Source organism: Sciurus carolinensis, chromosome 1 (genome assembly GCF_902686445.1).
Source record: "Sciurus carolinensis chromosome 1, mSciCar1.2, whole genome shotgun sequence".
Lineage (NCBI taxonomy): Eukaryota > Metazoa > Chordata > Mammalia > Rodentia > Sciuridae > Sciurus > Sciurus carolinensis.
This window is the reverse complement of record NC_062213.1, coordinates 94,806,653-94,826,261: the sequence shown is the minus strand read 5'-3', so window position 1 is coordinate 94,826,261 and position 19,609 is coordinate 94,806,653. Positions and strand designations below refer to the sequence as shown.

The 19,609-nt window shown below is 55.8% G+C and overlaps 2 protein-coding genes across 11 annotated transcripts; both read left to right on the top strand.

Annotated features, from left to right (window-relative positions):
* Positions 1-285: 285 nt before the first annotated feature.
* Adam15 (ADAM metallopeptidase domain 15) lies at positions 286-11,475 on the top strand. Of its 10 annotated transcripts, none has more exons than XM_047517794.1 (23): positions 286-478; positions 1,657-1,763; positions 2,389-2,465; positions 3,080-3,158; positions 3,312-3,388; positions 3,474-3,666; positions 4,688-4,753; positions 4,836-4,904; positions 4,983-5,152; positions 5,295-5,379; positions 5,837-5,985; positions 6,069-6,243; positions 6,510-6,602; positions 6,954-7,258; positions 7,349-7,544; positions 7,811-7,888; positions 8,646-8,718; positions 8,882-9,020; positions 9,404-9,473; positions 10,122-10,193; positions 10,604-10,675; positions 10,939-11,063; positions 11,153-11,475. In XM_047517794.1, the coding sequence occupies exons 1-23, from the start codon at positions 400-402 to the stop codon at positions 11,193-11,195; spliced, it is 2,592 nt and encodes an 863-aa protein (XP_047373750.1). In that variant the 5' UTR covers positions 286-399; the 3' UTR covers positions 11,196-11,475. The 10 variants fall into 10 exon arrangements, 7 of the variants coding, with proteins under 7 accessions (XP_047373750.1, XP_047373747.1, XP_047373756.1 ...); XM_047517791.1 differs by having other exon boundaries at positions 10,119-10,193; XR_007103965.1 differs by lacking the exon at positions 11,153-11,475 and having other exon boundaries at positions 10,604-10,817.
* Positions 11,476-12,686: 1,211 nt separating this feature from the next.
* Efna4 (ephrin A4) lies at positions 12,687-17,022 on the top strand. Its single transcript, XM_047564405.1, has 4 exons — positions 12,687-12,861; positions 15,151-15,446; positions 15,850-15,918; positions 16,331-17,022. Exons 1-4 carry the CDS (start codon positions 12,749-12,751, stop codon positions 16,465-16,467), a joined length of 615 nt encoding a protein of 204 aa, XP_047420361.1. The 5' UTR covers positions 12,687-12,748; the 3' UTR covers positions 16,468-17,022.
* The last annotated feature ends 2,587 nt before the right edge of the window (positions 17,023-19,609 follow it).

Below are 19,609 nucleotides of genomic sequence, written 5' to 3'. Positions count from 1 at the left end.
GGAAGCTGCCTAGCGGCTAGCCCTCTTGATCCCCACACAGACCTGAAGCGGGAAAGCTGCGAAACTCCTAAGGAGGGGTCCGGACACCGGCCGAAGAACGCGAAGGCGCTACGCCCAAGCGCGCCAGACCAGGCTCGCTGAACAGCTGCGGAAAAGCGGCTCAGCTGAGCAGCGTAGGCGGGGCCCGGATTCTTTAGGACCCCGCGAGAAGGGGCGGGGCCACTCAAAGGGCGGGGCCTAGTAGGGGTGGAGCCTGGCTCCGGGCCGGGTGGGAGGGGGCGAGGCGGGGCCTGGTGGCCGTGCGGCTTGTCTGGGTGCTAAGAGCAGACCCGGCCGCCGCGGTTCCTCCGCGCGCGGTCCCGCACCTGCTGCCCTCGCCGGGCCCGGGGCGCCGCTGCCATGCGGCTGGCGCTGCTCTGGGCCCTGGGGCTCCTGGGCGCAGGCAGCCCTTTGCCTTCCTGGCCGCTCCCAAATATAGGTGAGTCCTCAACCAGTAATAGGTTGAGGGGCGGACTGGGAAGAGGTACGAGGAAATCCGGAGGCTTTGGGGTACTGGGGTCAACTGGAGAGCCCAGCCAGAGAGCGGCCTGCTTGGTTTGCTGTCCCGGGCCTAGGGCCCGGTGACTTAGCGATGGAGGGCAGAAAGGAGGAGTGATGCTGGGGTTCCCGGCCGGGTCGTCCTTTGCGATGTCCCGGCAAACACTTTCAGACTCAGATACCAGGCACAGAGGGGCCCGCCCAGTGCCCCCTCAGAACCATGGAAAAAGGGTCGCTCCTCCCCAGGACTGACGTCTTCGCTTCTCTGGGGCCTAGCTGACAGTTCCACCCAGTGCCAGGATGCCAAATGGGCACGGTTCGTGGGGTTTAGTAAAGAGAATTCTTACCAGTCCCTCATTCCAGGCCTGGGCTTCAGACACCGGTCACCCTGGTGCTATTGCCACCAGAAGCCTGTCTGAGCGGGAGGGGCCCGGGAGAAGCCAGGAGAAGGGAGCATTGGCCAGGAAAGAGGCTGGGACACCAACTCCTCCTTGGAACTTTCACTTCCCACTGCTGTCTTGGGCCGGGGGCCGAGAGGGCAGGCGGGGGTGGAGTGTCCGGAGGAGAGGGGGCCATTGGGAGGGGAGGATGCTGCGGGAGGAAGCGGAGGCTGTGGGGAGCGGGTGTGTCAGACTGGGCATGAAGGGTGTTCAGGGAGGCGAGGGTGTTTGCACTGCTCACCCAGAAATGGGCGTTCCCGACATCTCCAATGTGAGGGAAGGGGAGGGCGAGTGGGCATCCTGCCACAAGGCTTCGCCTAGTCCAAAGAGGGCGTTCCGGACAGCGGTGCTGTGTATGGAGGGGGGCTATTGGGAAGGAGTGGGAACAGGGGAGGGTCCCTGGGAGAACCTGGGATTGGCCAGAGCGGGATAAGGAGGGGCCACAGACTGGACAGACTGAACTTCTTTCTCTGGGACTTGTGGATGGGTTGGTGGGTGGAAAACGCTAAGTTGGAGAGAACCCCCCTCTCCACTATTTTCCTTTAAGTTCCAGTGTGCAGTGCAAGAGCCCTTCAGACATAGAAGGGCCTTGATGTGCTGGGCACTGGTGGGTCTGAGGGCACCAGCCTCCCTAGCCCTGGTAAGGATTCCCTCAGCTCCCTCTTGGGAAACCCTGCAGGTTTCACGGAGGAACAGCAGGTCAGACCAGAGAGGACCCTGAGAGGGCCCTTGGAGCCCCAGATCCTTCAGGACAAGGCCCCTATTAGCCTAGCAGAGGTGCTTCAGGTGAGTTTCTCCTTCCCTCTAATAAATAAATACACCCCCTCCCACCCCAACATCATCAGGTGTCTCAAGACCAAAGCTTGACTGAGGAGCCAGTAAGTGACCTCATTGTAGCTTGTCCATTGCAGGTCCCACTGCCTCCCCCATCACACCCTAACACCTGGCTTCACTTATCTCCTTTTCCCCTTTATGTACATCTGTCTGCCTCAGCTCCACCCAATGCGTCCATCTCCAGGGGGAATTTCTGAGGCCAAACTTACTTATTTTGTCTTATGTTGTCAGTTTTCTCAGTGGGGGGATTTGGAAAGGGTCAGGGCTTCACCAACCCCCACTCCCCATTCTAAAGCTGAGTCAGAGGAAGGGCTGAGGCCTGTGCTGGGTCCTCTGTGATGCTTCCTCTCTGGGCAGGAAGCCGAGAAGGGGCGGCTCAGATACCTTCCTTGACCTCCCCACACAACCCCCCAGAACAATGCCCCAGGCCAGGCAGGGCTTCCTGGTCCCTCCCTTGGGATCCCCCCACCAGTGACCTAATCATTGGTGCTCTCCCGAGGGCCTGAGGTTTTCTGGTTAGAGATGGTAGAAGTTGTGGGAAGGGTTAGAGAGATGACATGTTTTCTGGTGCCCACAGACCAGTCTGTCTCAAGGCCGAAGGATCAAAGTGGAGCTGGATGGTGAAAGTCACATCCTGGAGCTGCTGCAAAATAGGTAAAATGGCAGGAATGATAATAATCACACGGAACAACTTGTATAGCATTTACCATGTGCCAGATACTAAGTGCCTGCACTCATGGATCCTCATAACAACCCTGTAAGGTAGATTCTGCTATGTATTAGTGTCCTCGTTTTACAAATGAAGAAGTCAAATAACTTGCCTAAGATCACACAGCTAGTGTGTGTCAAAACTAGATTGGGCCAGGCACGGTGGCACATGCCTGTAATCCCAGTGACTCTGGAGGCTGAGGCAGGAGCATCACAAGTTCAAAACCAGCCTTAGCAACTTAGCAAGACCCTAAGCAACTCAGCGAGACCCTGTCTCTAAATAAAAATATAAAAAAGGGGTGTGTATATGTCTCAGTGGTTAATTGTCCCTGGGTTTGATCCCTGGTACCAAAACACACAAACAAACTAGATTGGAACCCAGATAACCTGACAGAATCAGGGAGCCAACCCATATACTCTGCTGTCTCAGGGGAGGTGGGAAGGTTGGGAACATCATGTGACCCTCCAGTCCCTGTTCTGCTCTAGGCCTCAGCTTGTCACTCACTGTACCATTCTATGAGGCAGCTTGGACACTGCCATAATTTTTCTTCACACCACAGGGATTTGGTCCCAAGTCGCCCAACCCTGGTGTGGTATCAGCCAGATGGCGCTCGGGTAGTCAGCGAGGGACATACTCTGGTGAGTCAGGTCCTCTTGTGCCCTATTTCTGGCCTGGATGAAGGAGGGAGGGAAGAACTGAAGGGTGGCAGCTTGGATATTTTCATAGTAAGTTAAGACTTCTGGGTTCAAGTGCTGGTCCTCCTGTGAGTGGCTAATGTGTCTCTGCTGTAGGAAAACTGCTGCTATCAGGGCAGAGTACAAGGCCATGCCACCTCCTGGGTCTCCATGTGCACCTGCTCCGGGCTCAGGTACAGTGGCTGAAGTGCATGACAGTAAAGAAGGACATCAGGCCTGGAGCTGAAAGGTTCTCTGACTTCCTGTTTCTTTTCTTAGGGGCTTGGTGGTCCTATCCCCCAAGAGAAGTTATGTCCTGGAGTTGGGGCCTGGGGACATTCAAGGTCCTCCCATTATCTCCCGAATCCAAAACCTCCGCTTGTCAGACCATGTCTGTGCCTTGAGCCAGAATGCACCTGTGCCCACTCAGGCTCTGCCAGTGCACCCCCTGGGACAGCGCCATATTCGCCGGGTAAGGAGGAATGGCAGAAGAGTTGGACTTCGGTTATCTGCAGGGCTGACACCAGCCCCTTGGAGCTCTGTTCACAGTGACAGCAGCTCCTACTGTTGGATCCCTTTCCACATGCCAGGCACTTTGTGAACATTGCTTCATTTATTCTTCCCAGCAACACTAGGAGGTAGCAAAAGCTCTATTTTAAAAGAGGAAACTGGTTCAGAGGGGTTAGCTGACTGCCCAAGGCCTGACCACTAAGAAATTATCTAAGCAGGATCCAGAAGCAGGTATTCAACTCAAACTCCTTGCTGGTCTTATGATCCCACTTAGATATAGAAAATACACAAGTTACCAATGAGAAAGCAATAAAAAATAGAACATGTCCTGACATGTTTACTTTATAGGGTTGCTGTGAAGATTAAATGAATCTTTCATCCATCTATCTTCATATATATATATACACACACACACACACACACACACAGCTTAGCACTGTGCTTGGCAAATGGTATTACCATACTGTCACTCTGCCAGTATTTATAGTATTTATAGTGCCAGTACGTATGTATGTATATATTTATATGGTACTGAAGATTAAACCAAGGGACACTTTACCACTGAGCCACATCCCTAACCCTTCTTTTTTTTTTTTTTTTTTTTGAGACAGGGTCTCCCTAAATTGCTTAGGGTCTCACTAAATTGCTGAGGCTGGCCTTGAACTTGCAGTCCTCCTGCCTCAGTCCCCTGAGTAGCTGGGATTACAGGCATGTGCTACTGCATCTGGCTATTATTTATTGTTTTTTGAATTTTGGAAAAAGCACTGAGTTGAGAGCTGGAAAAGCAGAGCTATACTCCCATCTTCCTAATCTACTTCTTGGTCTGCCACTGGCAAGTCTCTGCCTCTTTGGTCTCCATGGTTCATCCGTAAAATGGGTTCTTTGCCCTCTTCTGTGGAACCACAGGGTGGCAGTGGACACAGCTTAGTCAGCCCTGAAGCTACCAGCAGATTGACCTGAGTCCCCCTACTTTCTGTCCATAGCACAAGCGGGACGTGATAACAGAGACCAAGATTGTCGAGCTGGTGATTGTGGCCGATCATTCGGAGGTGAGTCTGCTGGCCTCTGCAGTTTTCCCCTGCCCTCTGGCCACCCTGCCATCTTTCACAGTAACTTCTCATCTTTTCACAGGTCAGGAGGTACCCCGACTTCCAGCGCTTGCTGAATCGCACACTGGATGTGGCCCTCATGCTAGACATGGTGAGTCCAGGGCTGGGCAGGAGCCCCACAGACCCCTGACTGTAGCAACCTCTTTTCTGAACCTCAGTTCTCTTTCAGTTCTTCCAACCCTTGAATGTCCGGGTGGTACTAGTGGGCCTGGAGGCGTGGACCCAGCATGACCTGGTAGAGATGAGCCCAAACCCAGCTGTCACACTAGAAAACTTCCTCCACTGGCGCCGGGCAGACTTGCTGCCCCGACTGCCCCACGACAATGCTCAACTGGTGACGTAAGTCCCTCACGCTCGGTCAGAGGGGCCTGTCTATACCCTGTCCTGGTCAAATTCACACCCCTTCAACTTGATACCTCAGGCCCTGAAGCTCTGACCACCAGGGTTTCCGTCTCTGACCTTTGACCTCTTGGTTTCACAGTGATATTTCATTCTCTGGGCCCATGGTGGGCATGGCCATTCAGAACTCCATCTGTTCTCCTGACTTCTCAGGAGGTGTGAACATGGTGAGTTATTTGCAAGTCTCTTCTCCATTCTCAGTTTAGTTTCTCCCAAGTATGGAACCATTTATTCATTGAAACTCCCTTACAAAGTTGGCCAACCTCAAAGTCATAGAGGACACAGGTACATGATGTGGCCTCTGCTTCTCAGGAAACCACCCCCTCACCTATGGCCATCACTTCACTGTGCAAGTCTTCCTATTTCTAGGGGGAAGGTCAGGGGAAGCTGAGTTTCAAAGAACAGAGGTGATCTCCAGGTGGACAGAGCTGAGCTAGAACCTCAGTTTCCTGTCACCCATACTGGACTTACCTCCTACTTTAGAAGAAATTAAGGAGGGAGATGGTGCCCACTGAGTGCCCAAGAGGCCCCACAGAAAGAGGACAAGAGCAGTCAGGACAGGCAGGGCATTGGGTTTGGAGCCAGGCTGGGTCTGGACCTGGGGTATTCCCTTCCCAATGACAGGACCACTCCATAAGCATCCTGGGAGTTGCCTCCTCAATAGCCCATGAGTTGGGCCACAGCCTAGGCCTGGACCATGATTCACCTGGGAGCAGCTGCCCCTGTCCAGGTCCAGCCCCAGCAAAGAGCTGCATCATGGAGGCCTCCACTGAGTGAGTGGCCAGCAGGATAAAGAGGGGGAGGGGTGAGGCAGGGAGGGGTCCTCAGCCCCAACCTTCCTTGCTGCCCTCCCCAGCTTCCTGCCAGGCCTGAACTTCAGCAACTGCAGCCGACAGGCCCTGGAGAAAGCCCTCCTGGAGGGGATGGGCAGCTGCCTCTTTGAACGGCTGCCCAGCCTGCCCCCTATGGCCCCTTTCTGCGGAAATATGTTTGTGGACCCTGGCGAGCAGTGTGACTGTGGCTTCCCGGATGTGAGCCCCTCACCCAAAGCCTTGCCCACTCACTTGTGTACCCTCGCCCTGGCTCCTTAGACCTCTTCAAGCCTTCTGAGTTCCTCTGTGGTTCTGAGGGGACCACCCTGTTTGCAGGGACAGTACGTGGATTGCTGGGCTCTAGCTTTCATTGCTTGTGGCTTGGGGCAGCCTTGTGGGTGTGCTGTTTGGGAGGAGACGCCAGGGGTAGGCTCTCAGGCCCAGCCTGCTCTTATTCTTGGCCCCCACTCTGTACCCTCACCCAGGACTGTACAGATCCCTGTTGTGATTACCTCACCTGCCAGTTGAGGCCAGGGGCACAGTGTGCATCTGATGGACCCTGTTGTCAGAACTGCCAGGTAAACTGGGCCCAGAGGCACATGCTTATAATTCCAGCGACTCAGGAGGCTGAGGCAGGAGGATCACAAGTTCAAAGCCAGCTTCAGCAATTTAGCAAGGCCCTATGCAACTTAGTGAGACCCTGTCTCAAAATAAAACATAAAAAGGACTGGGGATGTGGCTTGGTGGTAAAGCACCTCTGGGTTAAATCCCCAGTATTGGGGGGTGGGGAGAGAAGCACCAGGTGGGCACAGATTTGACTGGCTATCCAGAGCTCACCTGCAGGGGGCCAGAGTAAAAGGGTCATTCTGATCTCCAGCACTGGCTGAATTTGTCCAATAGTTACACTCATACTCACCCACCCTCCACAGCTGCGCCCAGCTGGTTGGCAGTGCCGTCCTACCAGAGGAGACTGTGACCTGCCCGAGTTTTGCCCAGGAGACAGCTCTCAGTGTCCCCCTGACATCAGCCTGGGGGACGGTGAGCCCTGTGCTGGTGGACAGGCTGTGTGTGTGCATGGGCGCTGTGCCTCCTATACCCAGCAGTGCCAGTTGCTCTGGGGACCTGGGGCCCAGCCCGCTGCACCACTTTGCCTCCAAAGAGCCAATATTCGGGGCGATGCTTTTGGGAACTGCGGGCGAAGTGCCAATGGCAGCTACATGCCCTGTGCCCCTAGGTAAGTGGGGAAACCTGGCCCCTCCTCTTTGTTTGTGGGAGTCTTCACCCCACTCCCACTGACCCTGCTTGCTCTTGTCCCCACCCTCAGAGATGCTGTCTGTGGGCAGCTCCAGTGCCAGGGGGGTAGGACCCAGCCTCTTCTGGGCTCAGCCCAAGATCTGCTCTGGGAGACCCTGGAAGCCAATGGGACACAACTGAACTGCAGCTGGGTACATCTGGACCTGGGCAATGATGTGGCCCAGCCCCTCCTGACTCTGCCTGGCACAGCCTGTGGCCCTGGCCTGGTGAGCAACCTGGGTGGACAAGATCAGGTAGGAAGGGACATCTGGACTAAGACAAGCAGTGTCCAGGCTTCACTGTCCACCAGTGTAAAAGGCACAAACTCTACCGGAAATCACATTCTTACCCTGGAATGAGCAAAGTCTTGTCTTCCCACTGAGCCTCAGTTTCTTCATTTATAAAAGAATGTGCTGGCCCCAGCCTGGCTGGCCTCCTACGCCTGGTAAAGCTTTGTGAGAAATGTGATTGCTCTCCTCTCCCCTTGGGGCAGGTGTGTATTGACCGTCGATGCCAGCCTGTGGATCTCCTGGGAGCACAAGAGTGTCGAAGCAAATGCCATGGACATGGGGTGAGCTGGTTAAAGGGGAGAAGGGAATCTACATTGTGTACAACCATAGAAATGGAAAGTTGTACCCCCCCAAAAAAAGAGGAGAAGGGAGCCTCCAGCGGGGAGAAGAACGAGGGGCTCTGAAAATAGACAGACATGCTGGGCACAGTAGCACACACCTGTAATCCAGCGACTTAGCAGGCCAAGACAGGAGAATTCCAAGTGTAAGGACAGCCTCAGCAACTTAGTGAGACCCTATCTCAAAATAAAAAATAAAAAAGACTGGGCATGTAGCTCAGTGGTAGAGCAGCCCTGGGTTTTATCCCCAGGAACAAACGAACGAACACACACACACACACACACACACACATACACACCAAAAAAAATGGTATGGAAATGATTTATTTGGATTCCAATCTTTGCTCTGCCCCTTATTAGCTGTGTGACCTAGGGTAGATTATTAACCTCTCTGAGCTCAGTTTCCTTGTTCATCAAATAGGCATAATAATCGTGCATACTTCCTGGGCACTATTCCCTGATGTAAGGAGTATGAAAGCCTCTAGCACAGTGTCTAGCATATTGAACATGCCCCACAGTGTTCATTTGACCCAATTTCCTCTGACATGGATAAAGATTCCCTCTCTCCTGGGCTCTGGCTCTCTCTTCCCATCATCCCTAGCACACTTTCCAATTGTGAAAGTCTGAGATCTCGAAAAACCGAAGACAGGAAAATGGTCCCAGAGTGCAGAACCCCTCACTGCTCACCCTGTACTTTTAGGTCTGTGACAGCAACAGGCACTGCCACTGTGAGGAGGGCTGGGCACCCCCTGACTGCACCACGCAGCTCCGAGGTAGCCTGGGGCCAGACAATGGGAGGGCAAAATGGCTCATCCTTCCCCGTTCCCTCCTCTTGACCTCATGCATTCTCTGACCTCTTCACTCCCTGGCCTCTGCTCCCTCCTGGGTACAGAGCCCTTAGCCCTGCCCATCTTTAAACCTGATCTCCTCCCACAGCAACCAGCTCCCTGACCACAGGGTTGCTCCTCAGCCTCCTGCTGTTGCTGGTCCTAGTGCTACTTGGTGCCAGTTACTGGCACCGTGCCCGCCTGCACCAGCGACTTTGCCAGCTCAAGGGATCCAGCTGCCAATACAGGTACAAGCCTCGCTTAGCTGCTACCATGTCCTTCAGCTAGGGACACTTCTAAAGCCTGCCCTACCTGTGTACCTGCCATTTGCTTCTGAGCCCCAATCCCTGAACTTGCTGATCACCACCCGTATACCTCCCTTCCCTCATGTATCCCATAACTCTTCACCTCACAGGTATACCCCCTGTGGGTGCTGGGGTGCTGGGACCATTTCTCCCAGGACTCCAGTGCAGGGGAAGGGGTCCCTCCCTCAGGCTGATCAACTACTCCACCACACAAAGCTACTCTCCAAAAGGGCTACAAAGGGTTAACCTCCCCCATGGGTGGCTGATGGGTGGCCACCGGGATCTGAGATAGGGTCCTCTTCCTCTGTGCCTTTCCGCATGCTTAGGGCAGCCCAGTCCAGTCCCCCTGAACGGCCAGGACCCCCACAGAGGGCCCAGGTGTTGCCAGGCACTAAGGTGAGTCCTGGATGCCAGAGGAAAGGGGTCCACCTTGCCTGGCATCCAGCTTGGGCCCTGGTGGTAGGGAGATAGAGCACTGAAGGTTCTAGAGTAAGGGAAAGGCTAGCATTGCCCAGAGTCAATCAGACGAGTCAGTCCAGCCTTCCCACTCTGCCTTCGCCTGCCCGCCCTCACCCTGGCTGCCAGCAGAGGAGCAGAGTGCAGCCTGGAGTGGGGAGGGATGTCCCCTAGAGGAGGCTCTGCTGAGCTCTTTCAGCTGGTGAAGCTGGTGCTTTGAGAGGTGAATCTATTGGAGGCCCTCACAGTGACCGGTGTAGGGGACAAGGGGAATGGTGCTCAGAGGGCCTTCAGTGTGCCCGGAACTGACAAGCCCCAGGTCACCATGTGTAGAAGGGCTGGTGAGTGCCTCTGGTCTGAGCCCTCTGGCTCTGGCAACAGGAACCTGTGTGCAGAGGTGACCTGCATGCCCCTCACCTCACCACTTGTCACCCCTCTGCATGCAGCTGAATAACTGCATGCACAACTCCTATGCCCCCGGGGCCCTGGCTGCCCCTGCCTGGGCACTAACCCCTCTCTGCCCACATCTGTCTTTCTGCTCCCTTCTCCCCCACTCTGTGCCTGTCACTCCTCTTGACCTCTCAGCAGGTTAGTGCTCTGGGCTTCCCGGCCCCCCCCTCCAGGCCGCTGCCGCCTGACCCTGTGCCCAAGAGACTCCAGGTAAATCTGGGCGGGGCCCCGCCCTGGCCCAGGACAGGTGGGAGGCTTGGTGCCCAACTGCAGTGCTCATCCCTGCTCCCTGCCAGTGGTGCTCTTCATTAGGTGACCAGGGTGTCACTCAGCCTTCTGAGGCTGAGCCCCAGAAGCCGCAAAGGGTGAGCCTCCTGCCTTGGTTTCTACCACCATCTGGTGGTGAGTGGCGGGACTGCAGTCAGTCAGGGACTCCATGGTTGACTCGCACCTTCCTCCCCTTGAAGCATGTATCTGTTGGCATGCACCCAAGCCTTCTGCATGTCCCCATTCTCTCCTGCCCCTGGCTGCCATTGCATGTTTTCCTGAACTCCTCTGGGGAACCTCTGCATGACCACTGCTCCTGGCTGTACTCAGCCACTGCCCCTCTCTCTGTCCAGGCTGAGCTGGCTGACCGACCCAATCCCCCCACTCGCCCTCTGCCCGCTGACCCGGTGGTGAGGCGCCCGAAGGTAACAGTGGGGGGAGAGAAGGGCACAGCCTCTTCCCCCACCTAGGGCTGTGGTGCTGGTAGCCGTGGCGGTGGTGGCCGTGGCGAGAAGCCCCCTCTGTGCCTGAGGGCACATATCCCAGTGGCTCCTTTAATGGTGACAGGTTTGTTTGGAGACAAGGGTGATTTCTGGTCCTGCCCCCAGGCTGGTGTTCCCCAGCACCAGTGTGATAGGGGTGGGCAACATGAAACCCCCCAAGCTAGCTCATGCCTTCCCTCTCTCAGTCTCAGGGGCCTACCAAGCCCCCACCCCCAAGGAAGCCACTGCCTGCTGACCCCGATGGCAGGCGCCCTTCGGCTGACTTGCCTGGCCCAGGGGCTGGAATCATGCCCTTAGTCGTCCCCTCCAGGTAGGTGAGGAGGAGATCGCTGACGATGGGTGGACAAGGCAAGTGATCTGGGGAAAAGGGATGTGTGACCTTTTTCCTCCCAACTCCAGGCCAGCACCACCGCCCCCAGCAACGTCCTCGCTCTACCTCTGACCTCTTCTTGAAGTTCCGCTGCCTCCCACTCGGATTTAGGACTTAAAGAAGTGGAACCTCATCGGAATCCCTTACAACGACTGAAGAAACCGGAGCGTGGACGCTGTGATGTCCCGTCTTAAGAAACCAAGCACCATCAGGCGCCCTAAAGCAGCACCCTGAGGACTCGCCAGTATAGCTGCAGCCGAGGGTTAAGGAGGAACTGGGGCTGAATGGGGCTGAGGGAGGTGCACCCAGCCTGTTTCTGTTCTGCTGCAATAAAGTGAGATCTTGCGAGCGAGTCTTGAAGTTCGTTCTGGGAAGCCGGTCGCCTCTCCTGCGTTTCCAGCTCTGGCCGCCAGGAGACGCTGCCTCCTCAGACCAGGGCTTGCTGGGGAGGGCGGGAGTCCTAGAATGGGTCAACTAGTTGGTGTCGCGCGGAGGCTCCGGAATTGTTTCTGAGTCTAGGATGACCCTTAGAGCGATCCTGTACCACAGAGAATTGTTTGCCCGTTGTTACCTCTAGTCTCCTAGTTCTCGCATCCAATGCTGCCTGGTCCCCAGGGACGACTATCTACAAACCAATCAAGAGGTCGGACCTACGTCCCCACCCTGGGACCTGTGACTGGGAAAAGTGGATCTAACTGGTATTCTCAGAGCCCCGGAGCCGGGGCGGAGCGGGGCGGCGGCTCCCACGATCCCAAGGCCGCGCACCTGCCTCCTCCTGCTCCCCCGCCCCCACCTGAGGGCTCAGGAACAAAGGAGCTTTGTACAGGCCGCAACCACCTCATCACTTCGTCCTCCGGATGGGTCCGCGTGGGCCCCCTGCCCAGAATGAAGGTGTGGGACGGAAAGGGACAGGTGCCAACTCCAAAGTGGGCATCTAACACACCACCTAGGGTTCTGTGGGAACAGGTGTGTCCCATAGAAGGCTCATCTCACTAGCCCTTCTCACTAGCCTTATATGTGCAAAGAAAAAGGGATGGCTGAACATGAAGGTGGCTGGACATGCTTGGTGGATCCTTTCTCGTGCCTCATTTTCCCCTATCTGGGCAAAGGGTGTATGCTCGTTTTAAAATTCCCAAACTTCCTTCCTTCTCTCTTTCATTAGATTGGGTCTTGCTAAATTGCCCAAGCTGCATCAGATTTCTGGGCTCAAGTGATCCTCCTCTGGAGTATCTGAGACTACAGGTGCGGGCCACCGCGCCGGCCTCCCAAATTTCTAATAAGGCTTTTTACCTTATACTAATAAGACAAGAAAGACCAGACCTTCCCTCAAAAATTCTTAGTGGAATACGTCCCTCCTTCTCGCCCGGTGGCAGTGCGGTGCAGCCTCAGTAGAATCTTTGGCTAACCTGGCGCGGGATACGGTGCACAAAGGGTTAACAAGAGTTGGCTCTGGGTGTAGAGGCGGAGACAGGTTTTCATTGGTGGAAAGTTATCCAGGGGCGTGGCCCGGAGTCTCCGCACCACCCCCCCTTTCTACACCCCCCCCTCCACTTTGTACCTTTCTCGCTCAGACTGCGAAGCGGGCCGGGACCCGCCGGACCAGACCAGACCGGACCCTGGGGGCGATGCGGCTGCTGCCCCTGCTGCGGACTGTCCTCTGGGCCGCGCTCCTCGGTTCCCCTCTGCGGGGGGGCTCCAGCCTCCGCCACCCCATCTACTGGAACTCCAGTAACCCCAGGTAGCCGGGCCGAACCAGGCGAGCGCCTAGTCGGGCCTGCGCGCTCCCGGGCTATGCGCGCGCCCTCCACTCGCTCTTTGCGCGGCGCCGCCTAAGCCCGGCGGCGCGCCGGGGCTCCTTTGTTTGAGTCGGCGGGGGAGGGGGAAGGGGGAGGGGCGAGGCGCGCCCTGGGTCTCCCCCCTCCCGCACGTGTTGGGGGTCGGGCGGAGGACCCCAGTCCTGGCCGAGGTCGGTGGAGTCTGGGAGCGTGGAGCTGGGGGGCCTCGGCCTGCATTCCGGGCCCCGCCCCCCTCTCTTCTCTTGCAATCCCCAGCCTCTGGCCAGCCTGAGTTAGGGTGGACCGACTGAGAATGAGGGAAGGGGCTTTACTCTTGTGAAAGAGTGTAGGTTACTCTCCAGCTTGCTGAGCCTCCTCTGGCTCTCTCTGGCTCTCTCTGGCTCCTGATCTCATTCAGTATCTCTCCTTCCATCTGGTCCTTCTATTTCTGTCCGGTCTCGACCCTGCCCTACTAGCTTAATCACCTTTGGGCAGGTTGTTTGACCTCCCTAACCTCAGTTATGTCACCTGCAAAATGGGCTAATAATACCTAGCACCCTGGCAAGTCAGGCGGACTAACTGAGGTCATGCATGTGAAAAAATGGTGCAAGCTGTTCATACACAAACGATTATTTCTTTCTTTCTCCTGAGCTGTCTTTCTTTGAACCTCAGTATTTTTTGCTGTTTCCACCCTCCTCCCCAATTCTCCCTGCCTCTCTGCCTTCCCCATCTGTTTTCCTTTCTGATTTTCTACTTCAGACAATCTGTGACTGTTTATTCACTAACATTTAATAAGCACATACTGTGTGCCCGGACCTGTGCTAGGTCGCTGGGAATTAGCTCAATGAGAAGACTAAGACCCTGTGCTCTGGGAGTGCTCAGATCCAAGAAAGGGCAGGGGTAAAGTCACTACAATACTAGTAACAGTGATAAAAGCTATTGTCCTCCAACTGAATTCTCTGTTCCAGAACAGTACCTCTGAACCACTTGAGGACCTGTTAAAATTTTATGTTCTAGCCCCAACCCTGAGGTTTCAGGCTCATTTATGCAATCCACGAATTTCACTGAACTGTCCTTGTGCCGGGCACCTTTCTAGGCACTGGGGTTGAGATAGAATAAAACATGCAAAGACCCTGTCCTTGCTCAGCTTATGTGTAGTAAGTCTCTTTTGAGCCCAGGAATATGCCTCTATCACTGTACTGGAGAGTGAATCCAGGGGTGCTATACAACTGAGTTACACCCCCAGCGCTTTTGTAAATTTTTATTTCAAGATAGGGTCTTGCTAAATTGCCAAGGCTGGCCTCACTTGTGATCCTCATGCCTCAGCCTCCTGAGTCAATGGGATTACAGGCCTGGGCCACTGCTCTTGGCAGGAATCTTCCTTTCTAATTAGACCTCTTGATGCAGGTGGTCTTTGGACCACCCATTGAGGGACTCTTGGAGGCCTTTCATAAATCAAGTTTCACTGTGTGTGTGTGTGTGTGTGTGTGTGTGTGTTGTGTGTGTGTAGGGGTCAGGGTAATGGCTCATTCAGTATTTGGTTCTGTTGGAGGGTGGCCTGTGCAGCCTTCCTACCTGCATTAGCTCCTTCAGGCAGCTCCTAAAGGGTGAGGAAGGGGACCCAGAGAAGGCTGAAGATTGGGTAGTGTGTGGAGGGGGCTTCTTTACATGCCAGGCACCTACTTGCCCTGGCCCTCCCAAAAAATGGAGCCACCTAATACCCACACCTTATTCTTTTCTTCTCTTATTCCTTTTACTATCAGGTTGAGGTCTAAAGGGATTAAGGATTCTTACATTCTCCACCTTCATCGCTCTCTGTACCTGCTCTATGTGCCATACCTTGTTCCCTAGCCCCCCACCCCACCTCAGCATCTTCACAGAATCCATCCACCTAACACTTACCAAGCAAAGGTGTGGTGCCAGGCTGCGTGGGCATCTGGGCTAGAGAGGTAGGTAGCGGCTCCAACCCGAAAGGTAGGGCTAGTGGCTGGTTTCCTCCCGTATAAAGAAGCCATATTCTAGGGACCCTGTGGTCCCTTAACCTCTGTGAACCTGTGGATTGAGCAGCCCACCTGATCCTTGCACTCTGGTGAGATTTTTCATTTTGGGGCACTCAGGCCTTCCCAAGCTGCTCCATCTCTGGTGGGTGGGAGAGGGGCTGGCAGGGAACTTTGAGGAGGTGTGTCCCTGACCTTCACACCCTAGTTGTGCTGTGTCATCACTCCTCAGCCCATGCTACCTTGTGCCCACAGGCTGCTTCGAGGAGACGCTGTGGTGGAGCTGGGTCTCAACGATTACCTAGACATCTTCTGCCCACACTATGAAAGCCCAGGGCCCCCTGAGGGCCCTGAGACATTTGCTTTATACATGGTGGACTGGCCTGGCTATAAGGCCTGCCGGGCAGAAGGGGCAAACGCCTTCCAGCGCTGGAAGTGTTCCCTGCCCTTCGCTCCCTTTGGCCCTGTTCGGTTCTCAGAGAAGATTCAGCGCTTCACACCTTTCTCCCTGGGCTTCGAGTTCCTGCCTGGAGAGACTTACTACTACATCTGTGAGTGATGAGGGACACACTGCACACCTGTTGGGAAAGGTGGGGAGAGGAATAGGGCTACCTGCCTTTGCTATGGTCCAGGGGAAGTCCTGCTACCCAAGACTGAGTAGGGGACAGGTAAAGTGAGTGAGGAATAGGGTTCCCTGCCTTTGCTATGGTCCAGGGGAAGTCCTGCTACCCAAGACTGAGTAGTGGACAGGTAAAGTCAGTAGCTGGCTGGAAGGAAGCTGGGGCTAGGGAAATGCAGAGAGGTGTGGATGGGGTACTACCTGAGTTTGGCACCAAAATAAGGAAAAGCTTTCCAGGGACTAGAAAGAGGAGAAGCTGGGAGGGTCTAAAACAGTCTAAGGCATAGGAAGGGGCCTTTCCCTGCTCTAACTTCTTCCTCCCAATTTCCCACCAGCGGTGCCAACTCCGGAGAGTTCCGGCCAGTGCTTGAGGCTCCAGGTGTCTGTCTGCTGCAAGGAGAGCAGTAAGTGGGTGGGGCGGTGGGGAGGAGGGGGAGAATCTAGGAGCATCAGGCTCTAAGGGGTCCAGGTCCAGCTTCAAGTTGTGACCTTTTCTCCCCCATTTAGCCATGTGGGAGCTTCTGCTGCACCCCTTTTTAAGCTGAGCTGAGGGAATGGGGTCTCCTGGGCAAAGTCCTTCAAGACCTTAACTGGACAGGCTGTCTTTAGTGGAGGAGACTTGAAAGGTGGGGAGACTACTGGTTGTCTTTATTTGGGGGAGACTTGGAAGTTGGGGATAGAAAGGATGAGGTAGTAGATCATGGGAGGGCACCAACTGGTTTGGAAGACTCTAGTGAACAGCTAATGGAAAGGTCAGAAAAGAGGGCTGCTTAAGAAGTGGGAGAACCCATCAGTGCCACCCCCTCCTCCTTACAGGGTCTGAGTCAGCCCATCCTGTTGGGAGCCCTGGAGAGAGTGGCACTTCAGGGTGGCGAGGGGGACATGCTCCCAGCCCCCTCTGTCTCTTGCTGCTGCTGCTGCTCCCCATATTGCGTCTCCTTCGAGTTCTGTGAGCCAAACAGACCTTCCCTGCCACTCCATGGAGCCAGAGCCTTCCCAAGACCCCCTTGGGGAAGGGGTCCCTGCCACCTGTACTGAGGATGCCAAGCCAGACAGACATTGATGGGGAAAGTTAGAGGGTCTGAGGTGACCCCTATGGGAGCCTTGCCCCCTCATCACAAGCTAAAGAAGAGCTTCTTCGAGGGAGCTGCAGACAGCCCTTGGCACCCCAGAGGAGAACCAGGATAAACAGAGGCTTTGTCAGCGGCTTTGATGATCTTATCCCCTCCCCCAAGAAGATTGGGATTTGGTGGGATGGAATCCTTGAGCCACTAGGGGCCAAGGCAGAAGACTTGGGGACAGGTGGATTGCTGGCCCAGAGCAAAGGAGAAGCCCTGCTTTTTGTGCCCTTTAGGCTTTCCTGGGGCAGCATCTTGCCCTCCCAGGGGGTCACTCACTTGTCTTCCGTGAAGACGGACTTGTCATGAGGTTGAATTTCATGCCAGTTTGTATTTTTATAAAGTGTCTGGACCAAGCCTTCAATAAAGCACCCATCTTTCTGTTGCCCTTCCTAACCTACTGCCCTCTGGCTCCTTCCCTGACACCAGGACTCCCTGCAGCATGTACTCTCAGCTTGACTTGGCCTGACCTCCATGCCAGCTGTGCCCAGGCCATTTATGCCAGGCCTCAGTGGGCACCCCTCTGGGCAGTGTGGGATGGGTGCCAGCAGCAGCTGTGGAGCTTGGCACCCTCTTCTACCTCCCTAGCTTGCTTCCTGTGCTGAGGGGGCAGATGCTTCTGACAGCCCACCGACTTGAGGCACTCCCCAAGCACTGGCAGCACCTAGCAGGGTGCTAGGGCAAAAGCAAGGGGCAGTAGAAAGACAGAACCTGGGTTTCAGAATGCCTGGGTCCCTGAGAGCTGGGCGTCCCTCCCCCTCCCCAAGGGCACTCTGGGCGGTGCCTGGCCTAGAACTGGGAAGGTGGGGTCAGATCAAAGCCTCCTTTCCCAGCGGCCTCTTTGTTCTTCGCTTTTATAAGGAGGAGGGGGTGGGGCTGAGGAGGGAGGGCCCCCTTTGCTCTCAGCCCGACACTGTCTCTTCCCACCTCTGGCAGGCGAAGCTGTGAACCCCCGAAGCCCAGCCGGGTCCCTCTTTCTGAACGGTGATATGGGTGGAGCCAGGGGAAGGGGTACCCTTTCCCCTGCAGCTGTGCTGTACCCGCCCCAGTGCCCCGCAGCCTCCTCTGGCAAGGTGCCGGCCCGCCTGGCACCAAGCCAGCGATCGATAGGTGGATGTTGTGCTGATTAGCTCGGCTGGGCTGCGGCAGCGAGAGGCAGCGTGTGAACATTGGGGAGGAGGGAGCGGGGAGGGTGCCGGGGGTCCAGGAACCCACCAACACTGAGATGCTAAGATTGCAAACCTTTCCCCCACCCTCTAGCGCACCTAGGTCAGACCTCGGTCCCTCTCTTGAGGGAGAGAGAGGGCCCCGCCCACCGCCAAGCATCCGACTTCGGCAGTCGCCGATCATGTTAATTCCATGGCTCTGGCTCAGGCCGGGATGGAGGGCGGCCTCCCCGCATTCGAGGCCACTTTCAGAAAACGCTGTGTCTGTAGGTGCGTGTCCCTGCATAGTTTTGTGTTAGGGCCCTCACCCCAAACCTTGATTTCTAGCGCGGACTGAGGCGCGGAGGAGAGGGTGGAGCTAAGCTGAAGGAGCTATGGCCGAGTCTTCTAGTTCTGGGTTCGAGTTCCGTCTTTACAGTCATCCATGAAGGTGTCAGTATGTTGCCATGGAAACCGACTGTACTGATGCCTCCTTCCCTCACCAGAGAAATCAGCCCGGGCTGACCGGGGACGACTGAGTAGCAGTCCATGCCCTGGATTCCGAACTTCCAGGGTCTCACCCTGCTCCCTGCGGCCCCAGACACCCGCTCTTCGCGGACGGAGACGCGCGCGCTCGCTCCCGAGTCCGGCTGGCGCGCGGATCCGCCACTGATAAGAACGCATGTGCGAAAGAGACTCCGGGCCCAGTCGTCTTTCCCTGCACTCAGACACACGCCCTCAATCAGTCAGACGCGCACACTTGACACAGACACACGCCCTCGCCGGCCGCCCAGCTCCCTGCAGGTGCGAGGGCGGATACCTCGGCGACCGCAGGAGCTGTGTTAGGGGCTCTCAAACTCAGCCCACCTGGCCGCAGGCGCTCAGGCCAAGCCGGCACTCCTTATATTCGCCTTCCTCACTGACCGGACCCTGCGTAGATGATTGTTTCAGGCCCGGGGCCCTCCCCAGCAGAGAACTAGGGCCGAGTCGGCTCATGAGGCCGAGACTGGCTGAAGGCGCTGGGCACCGAGCCCTGCCCACGAGAAATCCTCGAGGCGTGTTCCAGGGCGCGGTTCCAGGAGTCTAGGCAGGCCTGCAAGTTTTGGGGCGTCACCGATCTCCCCTAAACTCAACGGCGTTAGCTGAGGGTGGGGCCCTCAAATTGCTGGGCCTGCCCTAGTCTCTGAACAAGACTCAAAAACTCCACTTATCCTTACCTCGCCCTATTTCCCTTGGCCTGAAAGCCAAGAGCCCGAGTGTCTGCGACCTGGATCCTGCTTCACACTTTCTAAGGTTACAAATCGCCCTTTCCCCCTCAAAAGTAACCCTCTTCTTCTTCTGTAATCCTCTCCTACTTCCCTTTCATTATTTCCTTCTTTGCTCATTAGTGCATTCAGCACATTGTAAGTTTGTGGTCCGCCCTTCTTTCAGTCAGCCTGGCTAGCTGGGGTCGTCGGGGGATCCCCAGCTGTGACGCAGTTGAAAAGGGTGCGCTTGGTATTCCAAATAGCCAATAGATCCCGGGGCCTGGGGCATGAGGTCATCAGCACTAGTGCCCATTGGTTCAGGCCTAGAAGTGAAGAGGGGGTCCCCATAGCAACCGACGGTGCGTCCGAGCGCATAACCTGGAGAGTGGTGGTTGCCCCAGCTGCTTCCTCAGCTTAGGTGGGTGGTTGGGTTAGGGCCAGGAAGCTGGGGTGGAGTTCAGCTTCCCAGGTCCTGCAGCCCTGGCCTAACCAATCACTTATCTTTAGAGACCCTTTTTCTCGAAGTAATGGTCAGCGCCACTTAAACCCAGAAAGGTTAGGAGAGGGTTACTGGCGGCAGTGATG